The following is a 22,323-nucleotide window of genomic DNA, read 5'->3' on the forward strand; positions in this document are numbered from 1 at the left end:
AAAGGGGTAGAGATAAGTTCACCATTTGGAACCTACAAATGTTGAATATAAAGCACAGAAATGAATATTCATACAGGAGAAGCTGGTGCTGTTCTTTTATAGTGGTATAAATCAGGTCTCACTGAGTCTCCTTTAGCTTTAGTGTTCGTCTCTAGTCATAACCAGCAGCAGGACTGTAATTTATGACACTTAAATTGTTCTTCAGAACTGCTCAACATAGTCAATCACATCAGTTAGTGTATTGGAGACTTCTAAACCTCTATTGGAAGATCTGCTCAGATAGCAGAACTAGTCACAATTTTGTTACGCTACAACAAATGGCTTGCAGTTTTAGTTAAATAACGGCAGTGTTAATAGTGCTCACAGCAACACTAAATTAAGGTAGATACATGATTTTAAGTCAAATTTGAGAAACTGATGTTGGAAAAATATTTTTTCACTGTTAGCATCCCAAGAATGGAAGTCGCTGTCAGTCTCTCCATTCAAACACGTTGATTAATATAATGTTGCTGTATTTACTTATTGTTATGAACTAAATATGTTATAAAAACTTAGAAAGCTGCCCTTTGGTTACATCAGCCAAAATCATTTGCTTCCATGTATATGCTGACAACAGCCAGATCTACCTCATCGCCAACTTTACTGCTCCACTGTTGCTAAAGTATGTACTGCTTATCTTATATCCAGTATTGATGAGCAGGATTTTCCTCCAATTATAAATGGCAAAATTGAGTGACTGTGTTTGGTCTCTGTTCCAAACAATGTTCCTAAAGTGAACCATTTGTCTCCATTGCATCAGTCTAGGATTAAAGTCATCTGTTCAGAACCTTGGTGTTTTGACTTTGAGATGGGTTTCCAAACACATATGTATTTGCTTAACATTGACCAAGTTTGCCCCTTACTTCAGATCATATGCTTTTGAAATCAGCAAAAATGCCTTCATTACCTCTTGACTTGAGCCTTTTGCACACTATGCACTGCTCTTCCACATTCTACACGCCATAAACTTAAAGTCAAATTCCTGCTGTTTGTGATTAGCTTATGACAAGACCTGTTTACCTCCCAAGCCTGTGATCGCTGACCCATATTGATTTTAAAATTCTCATCCTCACTTCCAAATTTCTCCAAGGCCTCACCCTTCCAAATCTCTATAATCTTCTCCATCCCCACCGTCACCTTCCAAAATAACTGTGTTCATTGAAATCTGAGCTGTTGAACATTGTTAATGCTAACCATCCAACTCTAGTAGCAGTGCTGTCAGTTGCCTAGGACCTAAATTCTGGAATTAATTTAAAATTTATCTCTTGACCAAGTTTTTGGACTCTGGATTTTGTTTTATAATATTCCTGAGAAATGCTTTAGAATGTTTGATTATGTCAAAAGTAATTGTTAGTGTTCTTGTGGCTAAAGGTTAAATCAAATCAATTCAAGTCTACATTTGGAAATATTAAAAAAAACTAGGAGCAGGCCATTAGGCCTCTCAAGTCATCTCTGCCATATTTCCATAACATGTTAATCTTCTATTTCAACACCATTTCCATTTCACTCCCGCTCCCATATTTCCTGATATCTTTAAGAACAAGTTAAGTGTTAATTACAGTCAATCAACTGCACTCACACCAAACATGAACTACTAGAAATGTGAAGGCTCACTCTTTCAGGTCTTCAGTGTTGGACTTTTAAAAAAGAACCCAATCTTTATTTTTGTTCTTTTGGTTAATTTTCATATTTTTCCTTCTGTAATAGATTTGACATCAAATTAACAATTCCTGATTCAGACTCTTTTATCTGATTGATTAAGAGAAATAGATCTTGGATGCCCTATTGAGTATCTCCAGATCTGTATCTGTGTACAGATGTATCTGTAGGGCAAACTTTCATGGAAATTAACTGACAAGATCTAACTAATTTTGGGTTCCATTCATTACCCCACCACAACAATGTGTGGCCAGTTGTGACCTTTTATTTTCTTTTGTAAAATAAGCCTCGACTTGATTCAAAAGAGTAATGCTTTACCAGAGTGCAATATCTCAGTCAGAATCACTGAACTGTTAATCTCACTTCACTTAAGAAAAGATTTAAACTTATGAAAAATTATGCAGAATGTCTGGGAGAACAGGTAAAGTGGACTCTCTCAATTTCTCATCTTATTTCAGCAAAATCTTAGAAAACTGGCGTAAGCTATAATTTGTGCCATCGCTCTGGGATTTCTAGCAAGAAATTGAGAAAATCTCTATTGAAACTGTACCTGATAGCATCTACTATTGAGCAATCTTTCCAATGCTCTAATACTAGAACTCAAGGATCTTTTTCCCTCCAAATGTTTAGTATAATGACTCAGAAACACTGCAAGATATAAGAAGGATGGCTACAAACATAAGCATTCAGTGGGGAAGGAACTGTGCTCAAAAGCGGGACAGATCGGACAATCAGAATTCCACTTTACCATCCTGATTGGATTGGCAATTTCCCTAAGTGTGCAACTTGAGGATAAGATAATGCAAAATTAGCCTTTTGCAACATTACTTCAACATAATAACTTTGTGATGAAAACTGCTAAGATCTCTTAAAAATGTCCTCTTGCTCTAAACCAAAAATACTAGAAAATATTTGACACAATGTATGCCATTCTGATCATCATGTGATGGGAAAAATATTGTTACGTTTAGAAGAGTGAAAGGACAGATCAATGACAACACCCCAATATTAACACAAGCCAGTAATAGGGTGTAGGATGCAAAAAGGCCTGAACACAACAGTGTAATGCCCAAGACTTTTCCTCTTCAGGGGCCCATCTGAGCAGCTAGCTGAGAGTGGCAGCTGGTTGATGGACAGTAGGAGAAGGCTGCCTAGCACTCAATAAGTGTTGAGGATTAGCATCACAATCAGAGTGCAGGAAAACTGGGAAGGCCAAATTTTCTTCATAGATCCTGGAAAAATCAAAACCTCTTGCTTCTCCTGACCACATAACGTAAGTAAAAAGATTAGCTATTTTAGCCTCTTCTAGCTTGTCTGTTCTTCCCAATCAGACATAGGGAGGACAGCACATATGTGGTGAACAGTTGGACATTGGAGATGAGTATGAGGATTCATACATCAGTGACATGGAGTCAGGCATCATGAAGGGGTTGTACTTCAGAAGAGGAGGCATACATGGAGGGATAGAAACATTAGGAGAGTGTGTGGGAATCAGGTGAGAGTTGGAGAGGTGGGAGGCAGATTTTGGTGGAGGGAATAGATAGCGAGATAATGGAGTGGGGGTTGAATTGCAAGTTGAGAGAAGTCAAATATTGATGGGTGGCTGCACACGGAGCAAGAAGGAGACTGCATCCCACTATGTAAGTGTGTGATAGTGTATGGGCAGCCTGATCACAGGGTTGTATGTGGATTAGCTTGAAGGGCTGGTGGGAAGTACACATGCTCTTCCTGACCCACAGCAGGGCTGGAAACACACTTACCAGCTCTCACCTTGCTTCAGCTGCCAGGTTTCCTGAGGCATGGGAAATCCAAACAGCCAGTGTTAAATCTAGAACAAAACTAAAATCTTGGATGTATAACCTTATAAAAATGTTTTGATGATTGGCCAGCTTCAGAGAACAGGTTGGTCATCTGTCCATTAATGTGCCTCCATTAAAGAGAAATTGGCATAGTGGAGGTAGGCAGAGTCAGGTTCCCATTTTATTTTTAACCCAGTTAAAATGTATGAAACCATTTCAACAAAAATGGTGCATGTTTGTCACTGTCAAATTGCAATATGAATATTTTGCTTCTGTCTGATAAGTGCATTTGTGGCCATGCATACAGGAAGTGCTTTCTCTGCTTCCAGCAGGAAATCAATAGCATCAGTACTAGACCTCAAATTGCCAATATAATCATGTGATCATTTTAATAAAGAACTTATAGGCCTCACTTTTTTTTTTGCTAAATTTTATTAATATTTGCTTCATTTCACCTCCATCAATTGATAAGCTCGGCAATGATAATATAGGTTATTTCAAATAAAAAGGAATATCACAATGGCAGAGTGGTTAGCACTGCTGCCTCCTAGCACCAGGGTCCCAGGTTCAATTCCAGCCTTGGGCGACAGTCTGTGTGGAGTTAGCACGGTCTGCGCGGGTTTCCTCCAGGTGCTCCGGTTTCCTCCCACAGTCCAAAGATGTGCAGGTCAGGTGAATTGGCCATGTTAAATTGCCCATAGTGTTAGGTGCATTAGTCAGAGGGAAATGGGTCTGGGTGGGTTACTCTTCAGAGGATTGGTGTGGACTGGTTGGGCCGAAGGGCCTGTTTCCACACTGTATGTAATCTAATCAGCAACATCATTCACAGAGCTTTATTTTATCAGAAAACTGAAATGAAGCTTTTAGAATTTGAGATGTTTGTGAGGCTACCAATGGTATGAAAATGTTGTATTTCAAATATTTTATTTTATATTTATTATCAGTATTTGCCTTGATAATCAATTTGGATAGATCTCTTGTTACTTTGATCCACTTTAGATACAGTCCTCAGGTTTTATTTATTGGCTGGAATCCAATCATCTCTCTATGGCCAGTCACTCTGCACCATGTTGTAGAGAATTGATTCAATCACACGTACAAAGTTTCATGTTTAAAGATTTAAAGTTAACAGCGATCACCATTTGACAAGAACTTGAAATGATCACCTGTCAATTCATTTTTTAAATGTCAATGAATAATGACTTACTTTATCTTTTGATCTGTATATCTTTTACATTGTTAATCTTGCTGAGATCATCGGGGGACTATTTTGGAAGAGATACAATATCAAACACTACAAGAGTTTGACTATCACAAACGCGATGGGTCCAGATTTTTCAATAGTCAGATAACCATTTCTAAAGGTGAATGGGAGCTGTTCATGAAGGCTTTGAGGACTTCCCAGTGTAGCACACTGCAAAGAAATTGTCCACAAAATTGAAGGCAATTCTGAAACAGTTTGGACCCTCCAAACTTTCTCCTTTTAAATCAGAGAATCAAAGGTTACACTCCAATTAAGTAAATAGTTACTCAGGGAAAGGTAAACTTTTAAATACTCAGTCTAACTACTGGGAAGCTATTAAACTGACACCCAACTTTCCTTACACACCCTCAACTACACCTTTCCCAAGATTCCCCTTTACCCTCACCCTAGCTTGACATCCCATGGCCGCAACCTCACACTCCCATACCCCATCACATGACCCCACCCTCCCCCACTCAATCCCTCCTTCCCCTACTAAGGGATAGTTTCTTCAGCATCCAAAAGCTGGCCCCTGCTGTCAAACCCGCCCTTCTTCACCTGCATACAACTCAATGTCCCAACTCTCCTGGTACCCAATACCTGCCTGAGATCTTCACTCCACCACCCTCAGCCAACCTGGCACCATATGTCCTATACATCTGGTACCCTAACCTCCCCCATTTTGCAGGAACTGTCGAAGTGGCTGTATGTAGTCCTGGCATTATTTCAGAATATGATGACTGCTTTGGAACAGGAAGATGGTTTGCCTGCTCCTGATTTAATAACATACCGGATCTGCTTGAATAAGAGTACAGCTCCACACTTCTAAAGGAATGTCAATTGGAATCTCCTCAGAAATGAGGAGCCCTTTCATTTAAAGAAAAAGGAGCAGAGTGACAATTTTCACGTGATTGTCACTTCCCAGAAAACCTGGCGCAATGGAAATGGTGTCTGCTGAAGCATTTGAACAGTATTTATACTTCTGTTGATAATTGAACATGATCCCTTCACAACATTCTGGCTGGTTCAATTTTCTCCAAAAGATCTCCTTCTTCCAAACAATTTCAATAGTATGTATTGTTGCAGCTAAAATGGTCATATAAGAACATATTACAAACTTTTGCAATCATTTTTCAGAAATGATGAACAATAAGAGGGAACCCAATAGTACTACTCACTTTGTTCTGCAAGAGTAGAAATACATTGAAAAAGTTAAACTACAAAATTATTCCAAATTAAATATTGAATTCAAAGCAACAAATGGATGCCAGTGGAATGTAGCCTTAAAACAGTATTGAGGAAGTTCTTTATACAAGGACTGATCAATGCTTTGAACAGACTGGGACATATAGTTGGGAGCAGGGAGATTCACATGGTTTCCGAACAGATTCACCTGGGTAAGTTAATTGGTCATCCTCATCTGCATTCATTTGTGCTCACAGAATATTTATCTAATGCATATTTTATTAATCTCTAATGGATTTGCATTACTGGTCTAGGAATTTTTGTGGCATTTTCAGACAGTTCCTGTAATTCAGGGCTCCTCTGTATCTGATTCAAACACTGGCCAAATCATCTCTGCAGATGATGTCACAGAATTCTACAAGTACTTTTGTCTTTTGAGTGGCCAACATCAATACTGAAATAATTGCACACGTTTCTTTTTAAGACAGCACTGAAGTGCACAAAAAAGTGAGAAAAGATTCCATTCAAATAATTCTTGGCAGACTTCATTTTTGTTCCAGTGACCACAGAAATAATGTGTAAACCTTCATGTACTAACTCATCAAATTAGTTTTGAAATGGCAAAATTTCCTACCCCAGTGTTCTGTGGATCAATTATTGAGTTTATTTAGAATTTAGATCAATAGATATTTAGATGCCAAGGAATAAAGGGAAACTGGAATAAGTCGAAAATAATGTTGTAGTTGAAGATCAGCCATCTACTGACAGAATGGAGAAGTGGACTCGAGGAGTCATTTGATCTACTCTTGCTCTTAGGTTTAATGTTCTAAGAGGGACAATAGCCCTAGCCTTACTAATGGTATGTCTGAAATGAACTGGATCAAGGTATACAAAAGACAAAAAGTATTGATACGATCCACAACAAGGCAAGTCCATATTGCAAATATTTTTACCATTCATCTGTACAGGCAATCACAGACTTACATATGCCCTGTTTTCCCCAAACAAACTCTTTCTCTGTAAGGATTGTGAACCATTAGGCTAACAAAATGCTAAATATTTGACTCAGCATAAAATTCAGCAGGATACAGCAGCTTTAAAAAATGTTTATTAATATTTTTTCTTGCTTTCTCAAACATAATTTCTTACTCCTCAGATCCAAATTGAAAATTTGAGGCACTCATTACACTTGGGCACAATTTCCAAACTGGACAATGAAGGGGAGTGCTGCACTATTGTTTTGAATTCAGGAGAAGAATGTTTCTATGAGGAGAAACATAGCAGTAGTGAGGAGGAGAGAAAGAAGGCGACTGAGAGAGAGAATCTTAAAATGGGGTTTGTGAATACTGGAGTAGTGGGGAAAGAAATTAGGACCAGAAATAGATTACTGTGTTTCTAAAAACTGCACGTTAATCAAATAACTGTATGTTTCAGCAAAGAAAATCACAATATAGTTGAGATCATTGACAAAGAAAGGTCAGTCAAGAGGGAAAGGAGACTATTAATCAATAAAAAAAAAGCAAGATAGAGTCTGGAGAACATTGGGAAAGACACAAATAAACCAGCAGAGAGTTGGCACGAATTATCAAGGAGAAAGTAGACTGAGTAAGAAAGGAAAACATCCAAAGACAGAGAATTTAGCTAATAGATCGATATTAGGTACAGTTGAGTGACCCAAATGATAGAAAGGAGATGATCAAATTGAGCTAAGAGAAACAAAAATCAGAAAAATACTGACTTGAAGATTATGAATATAAAAGGGCTAAAGAATGTTGAGCAATAAAAATATGGAAACAAGGAAACTAATTGTGTTAAGACAGTAAGAGGGCATGCACAATATAGGGACAAAGTAAATGATTGACAGATTTGTGAAAAATTATAATTAAGGAAGATAAGAAATATAATGTGACAGATGGTAAGATTGAGGACGAGAATAATATTGTATTTAAGCAAATTATAAAAAAATGATGAGGTAGAAGGCATTTGAATACCATTGACAGGATGATAAAATTAAGTTAACCTGTGATTGGACAGCACTGCAAAGAAATTAAAGAATGGTAATGAGAGGGCAAAAAAAGTGAAGATCTCAGTGCAGGTGTAGCAAAACTTGAGGTTAATTATAGACAAGGGGTTTCTTTTAATTCTTTCATAGGATGTGTGCATTACCATCTAGGTCAGCATTCCATCACTAATTACCGTGAAGAAGGTGCCACCTTCTTGAGTTGCTGCAGTCCATGTGCTGTGGGGACATCCACAATACTATTAGGAAGGCAATTATAGGATTTTGACCCAGCGACAATAAAGGAATGGAGATATAGCTCCAAGTCGGGATGGTGTGTGATTGAGAGTGAAAGTTGCAAATGGTGATGTTCCCGTATATCAGTTGCCCTTATTCTTATCCTAAATGGTAAAGGTCACAAGTTTGGAAGGTGCTGTTGAAGAGGCCTCAGTGTATTAGTGCAATGCATCATGTAGATCGTACAAACTGCTGTGACTGTGTGTTCGTGATGATGAAAAGTGAATATTTCAGATGGTGAATGTGGTGCTAATCAAGCAGGATGCTTGGGTCTGGTTGGCTTCAAGCTTCTTCAATGTTTCTGGAGCTACACTCATTTAGGTAAGGGTCATGTACTTCATCATATGCCCGACTTGTGCCTTGTTGATAGTGGATGGGCTTTGGCAGTTAGAAGGTGAGTTATTTAGCATAGACGTTCAAGCTTCTGAGCTGCTCTTGTGTACTTGGATAATCATATTCAAGTTCTGGTCAATGGAAGCCCCCAGAAGGTTGATGGTGGGGAACTTGGCAACTGGTAATGCCATTGAACATCAAGGGAGTGGGTATTTGACATAGCCCCAGATGATAAGAAGGAGGATTTTGCAGAATTGCAGTGATTGTTTTCTGTGCCTAGCTCAATGCTAGGTGATCCATTTGGTTTCATTCCCCATTGACTTTTCTGCAGTGATTCAATACAATTCAGTAGCATGCCAGGCCATTTAAGAGCCTGGAGTTACATGTAGGCCCAACCCAGTAAGGTTGGCAGATTTCCTTCCCTAAAGGACAATAGTGAACAGGATGGGAGCTTTAAAAGCAGATTAGATTTTAAATCCAAATTTGTTACTTGATCTTAGATTTCACCAGCTGTCATTTGAACCCATATCCCCGGAACATTAGCCTAGGCCTCTAGATTGGTAGACCAGTGAGATTAAAACTACACCAATACTTCCCTATAGAAAAAAAAAGGCTGATGGAATGATTTAGAAATATAAAATGAAGAAGACACAGCAAGACAATTAAGCTAATTCCCAACCTACTCCCCAACCTCATGTATTAATATCCATTCTTATAACTCAAGTGCAGTCTGACATTTTCTGTCTCTCAGCCTACTCCTTTGTTCCCAACACACTATCTTCAGCACATACCACTATTTCCTAGCTACTATTATTTCTGAAAAGTGTCACCAGACCCGAAACTTTAACTCTGCTTTCTTTCCAGAGTGAGTTTCTCCTACAATTTATTTTTTACAGTCTGATTGGTTCTGTTGCTTTTCCCTTGGCTAGTTTGCATTGGTGATTATTTCAAACACTGTTCACTCATAAATAAACATCACCAGTATTCATTTTACTTTTAACTTCATTTTAATCACTGGTAAAATTACATATTCTGTTCACTGGTAAAATTACATATTCTGTTTTCTAGCTTAGTTTAAAGTAGAAAAAGGAACAAAATGCTTGAGAAGAATAAAGTAACTTATGAAAGGGATTGGGTACTGCTGTCAAAGCTATAACAAGCTATCAAAGATTACAAACATTATAAAGACAGAAAATGCTCAGAAATTTGATGGTTCACTAAAGCACACATTTTAGATGGTACACAAAATGATTTGTGATTGACAAAGGAGACCTTTGATGAAACTTTGATGACCTTTGATGAAAAGAGTGAAGAAGTTCAAGAAGAGATTAATAACTTTGAAAAGGAAACAAATAAGTTATGAGGAAGAAACAACAAAGGTGAAAAAATGAAACTGAGGGAAAATATTGATCATAGACAGCAAGACTAAGCTGAGAGAGAAACACATGTAGAGCTCGCAGACTCTTGAGTATGGGAGAAATAATTTGGGGTGAAAATAAAGGATAAATCACAGAAAAGGTAGAAGATAGAGGGTGGTGGTGGAGGGTTGTTTTTCAGACTGGAGGCCTGTTACCAGTGGAGTGCCACAAGGAGTGGTGCTGAGTCCACTACTTTTCATCATTTACATAAATGATTTGGATGTGAGCATAAGAGGTATAGTTAGTAAGTTTGCTGATGACACCAAAATTGGAGATGTGGTGGACAGCAAAGAGGGTTACCTCAGATTAGAACAGGATCTTGACCAGATGGGCCAGTGGGCTGAGAAATGGCAGATGGCATTCAATTTAAATAAATGTGAGGTGCTGCATTTTGGGAAAGCAAATCTTAACAGGACTTATACACTTAATGGTAAGGACCTAGAGAGTGTTGCTGAACTAAGAGACCTTGGAGTCCAGGTTCATAGTTCCTTGAAAGTGGAGTAGCAGGTAGATAGGATAGTGAAAAAGGTGTTTGGTATGCTTTCCTTTGTTGGTCAGAGTATTGAGTATTGGAGTTGGGAGGTCATGTTGTGACTATACAGAACATTGGTTAGGCCACTGTTGGAATATTGCGTGCAATTCTGGTCTCCTTCCTATCGGAAAGATGTTGTGAAACTTGAAAGGGTTCAGAAAAGATTTACAAGGATGTTGCCAGGTTTGGAGGATTTGAGCTATAGGGAGAGGTTGAATAGGCTAGGGCTGTTTTCCCTGGAACATTGGAGTCTGAGGGATGACCTTATAGAGGTTTACAAAATAATGAGGGGCATGGATAGTCTTTTCTCCAAGGTTGGGGAGTCCAGAACTAGAGGGCAAAGGTTTGGGGTGAGAGTGGAAAGATATAAAAGAGACCTAAGAAGCAACTTTTTCACTCAGAGGGTGGTATGTGTATGGAACGAGCTGCCAGAGGAATGGTGGAGGGTGGTACAATTGCAACATTTAAAAGACATCTGGATGGGTATATGAATAGGAAGGGTTTGGAGGGATATGGGCCGGGTGCTGGCACATTGGGATGGGATATCTGGTCGGCATTGACGAGTTGAACCGAAGAGTCTGTTTCCGTGCTGTACATCTCTATGACGCTATGACTCAATGAGATCAGCAAGGACCAAATCAAAATGAGTGATATTCAGAGTATAATGGCAACAGGCAACAAAATTGAGGGAGATAAACATGTCCAAGAGACAAGGAGAAGGCAGAAGTATTGGTAAGGCCACTAGGTATTAGAAGGGAAATTAAACTAACATTCCAGACCTTTTGGGCTTTTTATTTGAGAAAAGCGGTGAAACTGAGAATACAGTATTATTATTGGGGAGAAGGACAGTTGGGTGAGATACAAACCATTCAGGAGAAAGCAAGCCATGTACTTACAGGGATAGAGAGTATTAAGAAACAAAACTATGTTGTAGAAAAGATGTCCATTTCAAAGAATAGTAATGAAACACAAAGAAAGCATCGAGGAAGTAGATAATATACACTTGGATAGAGCAGAAAAGTGCTGTGTAAGAGATCAGCAAACTGGCAGGGAACAAAATTATTGAAATGGACAGACTGGGAGAGAATGCAATTTCAAGAAAATTAAACTTGGTTAAATAAAATGCACAGGGAAAACTGAATCGATCTGGAACAGTTACAAGCTGAGGTAAAGAATCTGAGAAGGAGTATTACAAGCAAATAATAAAAAGAATGACTTTGTGTGGAGACAAACTAGGAAAGATTTGTTTTAAAGTTTATTCATAGGATGCGAGCATCATTGGCAAGGACACCATTTACTGGTCATCTCTATTTGGCCTTGCCTTCTTGAACTGCTGCAGTCTCGATAGTGTAGACCCAACCACAATGCTGTTTCTGACTTTGCGAAAGAATACAAATTGACGGAAGGCATAAAAGGATAAGGAAAAATATAAAAACCATTGAGAAAATGTGTTGGGAGGAGATAAACTTAGAGAGGAGGGAGATAAAGAGAAAGCTGTGAAGGAGATAGGCCACCTTGGGGGATGATGACAATGTGTTGGGAAGAAAAATAAATTGAAACACAGCTTGGAGACTGAAAGGTTCATTTATCAATATTTTGAGATGACAGAAAGAGAATGAGAAATTGTCTCAGAAGAAAACCACGGTCAGAAAGAACTGCAACATAATGGAGGTACTGAACTCAAAAAAAAAATAGGGAAAAAGACAAGAAGCTGAGAAAAGGAAACACCAATCTCCAAAAGAATTTGAACTTCAGTGTTTTTTTTTCAGTCAGACCATCTCTCCTGATTGTTTATCAGCTCTCATTGTTCAAAAATATTAGTAGAAAATAAATGAACAAAGGATGCCAACATCACTGCAAATTATTTGTTAGATGCTGACACTCCTTGCTTTTATGATCTCAGATTGTCAAACTGTACAAACCATATCCAGGTATGTGTCAATGGAGTTAAAGGGCAATGCCAGGTCAGGGTGGTTTATATTAAACTTTAGGCAACTATGAAGCAAAAAACACAGGCCTGTTCCAAAGTAGGAGCTTCTTACCTCCACAGTGTTGTTTGTGGTCTTGTTTTCTCCAGACTCTTTTTTGCCTTTAAAACAAAGAATACATTTTTTGACATGAGTTGGGCTGTAGCTGTCTGTAGTGCTGAATTCTGGCTGAGCTGTGGTAATTCAGTCTTTGTCAATCTGTACCCCTAAATACAAAAGATGTTGCCTTATGATTCTTCAATGGTTTTGAGGGGAAAAATCTGTAAACTCGCTTGAAGCTTTCATTCACGCTGTCCTGGCATTTCATTATTCAATTTCAGTGACATCATGAATAAGAATATTTGTTCACAGCCTGTATTCTACCTCATTATACTACTGGAATATTGCTTCATAATATCACAGCACAGCAGTCCTACACAAAATGTCTTGTCTCAGGTTACTTCTAAGTTTCAATTGGAAAGACTAAAGAATGATAACAAAGACTAAGTGATTGAGTAGTGTACATATAACACCGAAGCCCCCATCATTTGATTGAACGATCATGGCCATTTCAGAAACATAGCCGTGCCTGCAAAACATTAACAGTTCTTCTACGGCAAGCTGTGCATTTTAAACATGGAAACCCAGTCAACAGTAATGGAACCTAAAAGATGTATAGTTTCAAAGTTACAGGCACCCATTTAACATTCTAGGTGTGGCATCTATTTTTAAAATGTTCGATTGGAAAAAACAAAAGAGAATTCCAGTGCTGAGTTGAGTGGCAAAATCATAAGCTGGTATGTCCAGTTTCAATTCAGGGGTCTGTGGACAGATTGTCAAAGTTGAGAGCAACCCCATTATTCTGCCACATGTCTGAGTGATTAAATATATAGTGGAAGCGACCTGAATACCTAATATATCAGCCAATGAATACGGAAAAAGAGCAGAACTAAGAATAGATGCCAATGGGCACAGTTTATAGCTAATGCTAGAACAAAAAATAACTATACATAATAATATTGACCTAACTGCCTATTATCCCTTTAGTGTCCTGTTTTTGGAATTTAAGTTGTACAACATCTAAATGATGAAGCAAGTCACGAAGTAAAGTGTCTAAGCAATTGTCATATTATAAATGAGAGAAACAAAGTGTAATAATTCAGTGCTAAGAAATACATTTGTACTGTAGCCATTGTTGTAATATAAGGAAATTTAGCAGCTAAGTTGTGCACAGCAATGAGAAATGGTGAGATAATCTGACAAAGTACTGGATAAATGATAAATATTGTTGAGGACTCTGAGAGAATTCTCTATTCATTTACAAATCTTGTAAGGTCAGATGAGGGCCATATTTTTATTGGCATGTGGGGGTCCTGATGGTGGACCTGAAAATTGCAGACAACCCTACTTCAACCATTGTTAGACAGTTGGCAAGATTTTCTATTTACTGTTGGGGCTGCTGTTCTTTTAAAGGATGGCCATCTGTCCTCAGGAGTTGTATCTGGAGAGTTTTCAGCTCTGCAATCTCAGCAAAACCATTTGGAGGAGTGGAAACCACTGGATTGTTACCTAAAAGAGAGTGCTCCATGGAAGTGGGCAGTGCTCTCAGTTAAGCAAGTGATATCTCAATTGCCATGCCAGGCCAGCCAGCCAGACACTGCTAAGAGACAGAGGAGGTTCTGTAGGGCTGCTATTGTAACTGGGAGGCTCCTTCACAAGCTGACTGAATAAGAGGGGTCACCCCAAAAGTCAAACCTACAATGAGGGGACCAGGATTACCATGTGGTTTCCCCTCTTTGTGGAAGGCCCATTTGCTGCTGGTAAAATATCAGCAGTGGCAGGAAGAGGCCCTTAATTACTCACTTACATGGCTGAATTGGCCTCTGCTGGTTGACCTTCATGGTGTTGTGTTAAATGGCATGGCTTTTTTTAATCATTCATGGGATATGAGCATAACTGGCTAGGCCAGCAATTATTGTCCATCCCTAATTATCCAGAGGGAAGTTAAGAAGTAACCACATTGCTGTGGGTCTGGACTTGCATGTGGTCCAGACCAGGTGATGATGACAGTTTCTTTCCCTAAAGGACATTAGTAAACCAGGCATTTTTTTCTGACTTTCGACAATAGATTCATCTACTTGTAATTCTAAATATTTATTGAATTCAAATTCCATCATCGGCTGTGGCAGGATGTGAACCCAGAGCCTTACCTGCCTCTCTTGGATTAACAGTCCAGCATGAATACAACTAGGCTATTGCTTCCCCCATTTACTTCAGGAAGGTGAGAAGTACGGCAGGTCCAACTTACCACAACCACCCCCCAACCCCCACCCCCACCACACGTCTATTTTATATGCCCTCCCTCTGTGTCACCAAATCTGTCCTTAGGGTCAAACAGGCCATCATTATATCACATCCCTCGGTGTGGCACTGACATTTCTGCCTGGATTACATGCTCATATACCTGGAATGGAGTTTCTAATATGGCGTTTTGACTCAGACAGAAGTTAATAATGGGACAGCAGTGCAAAGCTGGTAATTTTATCTTGACTATTTCATCTTCTTAAACCATGATTAACTCATATGAAATTATAATGACTAGCACTGCAATTACAATCTCTACATTCATTCTTATGCCTTTGAGAGTCAAAGTTGTAAATGCGATGACTGTTCATGACATTATTAGAATTTCTTTACTTTCAAAAATCATGCTCTCATTATTTAACTATGAATAGAATCTATATGTATAGAAGTATTTATATTCATATCTTTTTATTGTTCAAAGGACAGGAAATACTGAATAGACGCTATATGGAATCAATAGAAAGTGCTCTCAAGCAAACTGTGGCAGGATCACAGCACAATTTCTGCAGAGACTTTATGGTATTAAAGTTTCTAACCTCAAATGCAATATAGAAGAAATTGCCATTTAACTTGAGACATTAAAAATACCTCACAATATATACTGCCCTGCAACAAGGATGTTTAGAGGGCACAAAGTTTTACCCTTTTCCCCACCAAACTAGTACAGCTCCTGGTGGCCTCCAACATTTCAATACTGGATAGCACCAGGGAAGAGTTAGGTATTTATTCTCTCTCTAGTAGAGATCTATCGCTTAGAAACTAAAGAATGGAAAATTAAACAGTACTACATGTCGAACAAAACCATAACAAGTGAACATAGTTTTGAAATGTGCACATTCAGCTCAGGACTCTTCAAAGTACCATAATCAGAAATGTGTGGAAAGTTTAAAAAAAAGATATAATGTAGGAAAACCATGGAAATGTGTTTTCATTGTGAGTAAAGAGAAAAACTGAAGATTGGAGGTAAGATGAGAACAATTAATTAACAAGATGGAAATTTTTTTTAGAAATATCTGAAAAGTGAATTCTTCCTAGTCATTAACGGAGTAGAACAAAGCGGTAGTAAGATGGAAGATGCTTTTGTTTTTAATTCATTCATGGGATATTGCCATTTTGGTGGCCAGCATTTATTGCCCATTTGTAATTGCCCAAAGGACAGTTAAAAGTTAACTACATTGCTGTGGGTCTGCAACCACACAAAGGTTAGACCAGGTAAGGACGGCAGATTCCCTTCCCTAAAAAACATCAGTGAACCTGAGGGGTTTTTATGACAATGAACAGTGGCCACATGGTTGCGAATAGACTAGCCTTTTGTTTCCTCCTCCCCCACTTCCAGATTTTTGTTGAATTCAAATTGCCTTATTGGGATTTGAACCCATCGTCCCAAAACATTACCCTGTGCTTCGGGATTACTAGTCTAGGAATATTACGACTTCACCTCCACCTCTTCTCCAGCTCCTCCGTTGTCCTTGGAAATCACATGTATACTCAAGCAAAATACAGGGAGAAGGCAGATTAAAACAAAGTATTATGGAATCTTTGCTTTCTTTACTATGCTGAGGACAATGAACTTGGACCTTGTTTATTTTGGGATATCACCTAGAAGATATAATCAGGCTATTTAACTATTCAGGACTCAAACTGTTGTACTGAAGTGGATCCCATACACATGCTCCATAATGTGAAAAACATCTAGGAAACAGTATAATTTCATGAGTGTAAAAATTCAATTCACTAACATGTCTTAATAGTTTAGCATAATGAACTCTGATCACTCTGTTCCTCCTGACTGAATACTCAACGGTGCCTCATGCCAAACAAGCTAATTATGCCAATTAACTGTTCATATTTGCATTGCTTTAGGTCTCCCATCTTCTATTCCTGCTTGTAAGAAGCATTTTACTTGAGTGCCATGTGGGTTCCTGTTACTAATTGTCAATAAGCCCAAAGATGGGGATCACTGTATTGATATATCACCAAGTACATCCTCCCCTTCTCTGTATGTATCAACAGTAAGAATGTTGCTATTTGAGTGAAGGAAATGTACTTGACTTTAGCTACTGAACAATTATACAGTCATAGAGATGTACAGCATGGAAACAGACCCTTCAGTCCAACTCATCCATGCCAACCAGATATTCCAACCCAATCTAGTCCCACCTGCCAGCATCCAGCCCATATCCCTCCAAACCCTTCTTATTCATATACCCATCCAAATACCTCTTAAATTTTGCAATTGTACCAGCCTCCACCACTTCCTCTGGCAGCTCATTCCATACCCGTACCACCCTCTGTGTGAAAAAGTTAGGTCTCTTTTATATCTTTCCCCTCTCACCCTATACCTATGTCCTCTAGGTCTGGACTCCCCGACCCCAGGGAAAAGTTCATACGTTTTCTGTTGCTAAGAAAGAATATCACCATAATTGTTTCTTTTCAAAATCATTTACAGAGAACTAAAGTGAACTTCAGAATCGTGGAAACATCTTCCTGAAACATTTCTCTGGCAATACTATACAATCAGAATATTGAGAAAGAGCTGGTAGCTTCCAATAAGCACAAAACATAATGCAGAGCAAAAATAATGCCAGAGTTATAGTGTGAGAGGTAGAGAATTATTGGTGAACTGAATAAGCAACTGTCAGATTCTGCAGAATTCTAATACAACTACAAGTTTGTAATCCAGTTGGTAATGTTGGATATTGCTCAAGTAGTTTGTGTATATCATGAAAACTTCACAGTTTAGTTCTTATTTGAATTTGTTCTTTTTATGTATGATTGATTATTTTGCATGTTACAGGCTATATCAAAGTATTGTCACAATGTTGACTTAATGAAACATATGCAAAAAGCAGTCTATTAATTCTCTAGCAGGCATTTATCAATTTTCTTTAAAGGAGGAGCTTGCATTTATGTAAGGGGAGGCTAGAGACAGACTTCAAAGAGAGACAGGCTTTGAAATAATCAGAAACATGACAGAGGAAATTTAATTCAGAGAATGATGATATAATGCATGTTTGCAGGAAGCATGAGGAGAGCCAATGCAAAATAAAGGAGACAATTTTAATCAAGCACAGAAACAGAGAATGCAAGAGGCATGAGCACAAAATATTGAAGATGGTGAAAGTGGTTACATTGGCAAAAGAAATCCTTGGCTTGGCATAATGTGGAAGCAAGTATTACGAGCAGTTGTAAAACTCTGCTTCTGGTTCAGCCTCACCTGCAGTATTTTGTATAGCTCTGAGCATTACACTTCAGGAAAGATGTGTAGGCTTTAGAGAGATTGCAGAAAATATTAATGATAATGGAACCAAGAATCGATTGGAGAAGTTTGAATTGCTCTTCTTAAGAGAGGGTTGAAAAGAGATTTGTTAGAGATGTTCAAAATCATGAGAAGTTGAGACAGAACAGATAGAGAGAAATTGTTCACATTGGAAGAAAAGTTGAGAACCAGAGGACACTTATTTAAGATGATTAGCCAAAAATCTAAATGTGGAAAATGTATTTTACATAGCGAGTGCTAAGGATCTGGAATCCACTGCCTAAGAGATGGTGGGAGCAGATTCAATCATGGTTTTCAATGTCATCATGAAACCACAAACAGAATTCTTTTCCTCCCAAGAATAAAATAATAAAAGTGAAAATACATAAGTTGATGTTTCTGTTTTGCATATGACCATTTAATTTCATGCATATCATTAGCACAGATTTCAAACCATGTCACAAGTTACAACTTGTATCATTGCACCAGTTACCACTCTGTGCCCTTTGCCATGTTTGTCAAAATAAACTAAAGAATCTAAAGTTATAACCTGTGCTCCAAGAACAGAACTTCATCCACCAGGAATACCATTGCAATTTCAGCATACATTTTCCAAAAATTTCTCTCCATTAAAAACAAAACATGAGAAAATGTCATGAGAGTTATTACCATGAATCACCGTATTTTCACATCTCTTCTTTCTAACATCTGAAAGGAACATAGGTCATTGCTAAGAATTTCCACTTTGATTTTGAGTAGGGTGAGGAAGCGAGGAATATGGATAGAGATGGATGCAGTGCAGACAGCTCCATGATTGAGGTGGAATATTAATTCAGACACAGCAGAACAACTTATGATTTGACTTCTGGATGTGTATAGAAATGGAACATTAAAATTGAGGACTATGTCCCATGCCATGGTAATAGTAAAATGACCATGTTCATCTTAATTACTGTCCAGTGAATGTAGAAAATTACAATCTGTTCTTCCTGATGAAAAGTAAGGATAGCATCTGGCTTGGGTTCTGACATCCACCATAATCAAATAAGGTCTTCATGCTTAGTTACTGGGCTTGCACACAGGAATGACCTGAAGACAGATCTGGTTATTGCATTTCCATAAACATGTGATTGCACTAGAGAGGGTATAGAATTACGAGGCGGCTGTATGATTAGAGAATTTTAGCTATGAAGATTGGCTAAGGTTGTTTTACTTGGTACAAAGGATACTAAAGACAAGTTTGACTGAGGTGTAATATAATGTGGGGCCTAGACAGAATGAATAAGAAGGATCGATATTCCTGTATCAGGGAGGTTAAGACAAAATAGGAAACGAAATGTAAAAACTGGAAAGAAGATGGAAATAGATGTGTCCAGCAAGACATTTTACCTTTACTGGGATGCCGGATTTACAAATGCATGACTTAGGAAAGCTCGTACTTACGAATGTGATCGCATACAGGGGTATAATTTTAAAGATCCAACATTGGAATGCTTCCTGTACTTATGAACAGCTCTTTCATATTGTCCTGCATTGCATTCTGACTTGTATAAAAAGTGACTTGCGACTCCAGCACGGAACCTGTTCACAACCGAGGCACAGCCTGCATTTGGGTACGGAAGTGGAAAATTCTAAAGAAAGCCTTCTTCCAAATACTTACAGACGTAGAATTTTGATAGCAACAAAATAGGTCATACAGTCTGGCTGCTGTTTGTGTTGCATATAAGCTTCCACCTAACTTATTTCATCTATTCAATATATTATTTTCTTCCTTTATTTCCCTCATGTACTTATTTAGCTTCCCATTTAATCCAACTATGTTATTTACCCCAACCACGTCTTATGATTCATAATGGTTAGTTTTTTCATTACCCAAGGCAGTTAATACAGTAATGAGGTTGTGTTAGAAAAGCACAAAACACTAGTTATAGCCACAGTTAAAAATACTGGATACAGATCTGGTTACTGCATTACCATAAATATGGGATCACACTAGAGAGGCTACAGAACTTATGAAGATGCTGTACGATTAGAAAATTGCAGCTATGAAAATAGGCCGAAGTTGTTTTGTTTGGAACAACGGAGGCTAAAGGTAGATTTAACTGAGGCGTAACATTGAGGAGCCTAGACAGAGTGAATAAGAAGGATCTATATTCCAGTATCAAAGGGGTCAATAATTGATGGCGGGGGTGGGGGGGGGGAACTGATTTAATGCAATTAATAAGATTAAAGCATGCTTTTCACCAGGATGTGGTGGTTTTGTGGAGCAGCAGTCTCACACTCTAAGCCAGAAGCTCTGGATTCATAAAAATTTTAAAAATAGGAGCTGAAATAGGCCATTCAGCCCAAAGGGCCTGCTCTGCCATTCATTATAATCACAACCGATCATCCACTTCAGTTATCTGTTCCTGCTTTTCCACTATATCCTGTGGCCCTTTAGCCTCAAGTGCTATATTCAAATCCTTCTTAAAATCATTGAACACTGCTTTTTAAGGTAGCGAATCCCACTGACTCATTACTCTCTAGATATATCTAAGATACCTGGTTGGCGTGGATGAGTTGAACCAAAGGGTCTGTTTCCATGCTGGATGTCTATATGACCCTATGACTCTGGATAAAGAAATTTCTCCTCATCTTAGTCCTAAATGGTTTATCCCATTTCTGTAGACTGTGAGCCTTGGTTCTAACCTCTACTACCATTGGGAATATTATTCTTGCATCTAGCCTGTCTAATCCTATCAGAACTTTTATAGATTTCTATGAGACCCCACTCCTCATTTTTCTGAACTCTAGCAAATATAATCCTAACTAATTCAACCTTTCCTCATACATCAGTCCAGCCACTCCAGAAATCAGTGTGGTAAATCTTCTCTGCGCTCTCTCTATAGCCAGAACATCTTTCCATAGATAAGGAAACCAAAGCCGCACACAATATTCCAGGCGTGGTCTCACCAAAGCCTTGTACAATTGCAGCAAGACAGCCCTATCCCTGTCCTCGAATTCCCTCACTATGAAGGCCAAAGTTCCATTGCTTTCTTTAGTTCTTGCTTCATCAGCATGCTTACTTTATTGGTGTATGAGGATTGGTAGATCTTGTTGCAGTTTATAGTTATTCAGATAATAATCTGCCTTCCAATTTTTGCTACCAAAGTAGATAATCCACATTTATCTACATTATACTGTATTTGTCATACATTTGCCCATTCACTCAGCTTCCAAATCACACTGATGCATCTCTGCGTTCTCCACACAGTTCACTTCCCCAATGCCCCTCCACCAGCCCACCCTGCTTTGTATCATCTGTAAATTTGGAGATATTACACTTATTCCCTTCATCAAAATCATCAATATAGAATTGTAAGTAGCTGGGTTCCAAGCACTAATCCTTCCAGTACCCCAAAAGTCACTGCCTGTCATTTGGAAAACATCCCATTTATTGCTACTCTTTGTTCTCTTACCAGTTAACCAGTTTTTTATCCATGTCATTACTCACTACCAATCCCACGTGTTTTAATTTGACCCTAATCTCTTTTCTGGGACTTTGTCAAGAGCCCCTGAAATTCCAGATAAAACAGTGTCTTCCCTCATCATTTCTACCAGTTACATTCGTGAAGAATTACATTTGATTTGTCAAGCATGATTTCCTTTTCACCAATCCAAGTTGACTCTGTTTGTGCCACTGTTTTCAACATGTTTAGACTCAAGCATTGTTGCCCACCACCGATATCAGGCCGACTAATCTCTCGTTCCTATTTTCTCTCTGTGTCTCTTCTTGAATAGAAGGGTTACAGTAGCTACTCTTCAATCTATAGGAAGTGTTCCAGAGTCTATTTCTAGGGCCACTTCCTTAAGTACGCTGAATGTAGATTATCAGGCTCTGGGGGTGTATCAGACTGCCTTTTCATCAATTTCCCCAACACCATTTTCCTACTAATACTAATTTCCTTTAGTTCCTCACTTTCACCACACCCTGTGTACCCCAACATTTCTCACATATTGTTTGTGTCCTCCTTTATGAAGATAGAACCAAAGTATGTATTTAGTTGATCATCTATTTCTTTGTCCCATTATAAATTCCACTGTTTCTGACTATAAGGAAGCTGCATTTGTCTACACCAATCTTTTTCTTTTCACATGCCAATAGAAACTTTTATAATCAGATTTTTTGTTCCTTGCAAAGTTACTCTTGCATTCTATTTTCCCTTCCTTAATCAATTCCTTTGTTGAAT

The 22,323-nt window shown here is 38.4% G+C and overlaps 1 protein-coding gene across 2 annotated transcripts in view; it reads right to left on the reverse strand.

The window, feature by feature from the left end:
- Positions 1-22,323, reverse strand: part of LOC140458097 (IQ motif and SEC7 domain-containing protein 3-like) — a 401,191-nt gene that overhangs the window by 16,535 nt on the left and 362,333 nt on the right. The window contains exon 13 of one of the 2 annotated variants that reach the window (XM_072552166.1): positions 12,547-12,593. The exons of the other annotated variant lie outside the window; for it this stretch is intronic. Within the exon in view, the coding sequence (XP_072408267.1) occupies positions 12,547-12,593 (47 nt within the window). The remainder of the gene's footprint in view (positions 1-12,546; positions 12,594-22,323) is intronic. 2 annotated transcript variants of the gene reach the window in all.

The sequence above is a fragment of the Chiloscyllium punctatum genome, chromosome 32, assembly GCF_047496795.1.
Source record: "Chiloscyllium punctatum isolate Juve2018m chromosome 32, sChiPun1.3, whole genome shotgun sequence".
NCBI classification, from domain to species: domain Eukaryota; kingdom Metazoa; phylum Chordata; class Chondrichthyes; order Orectolobiformes; family Hemiscylliidae; genus Chiloscyllium; species Chiloscyllium punctatum.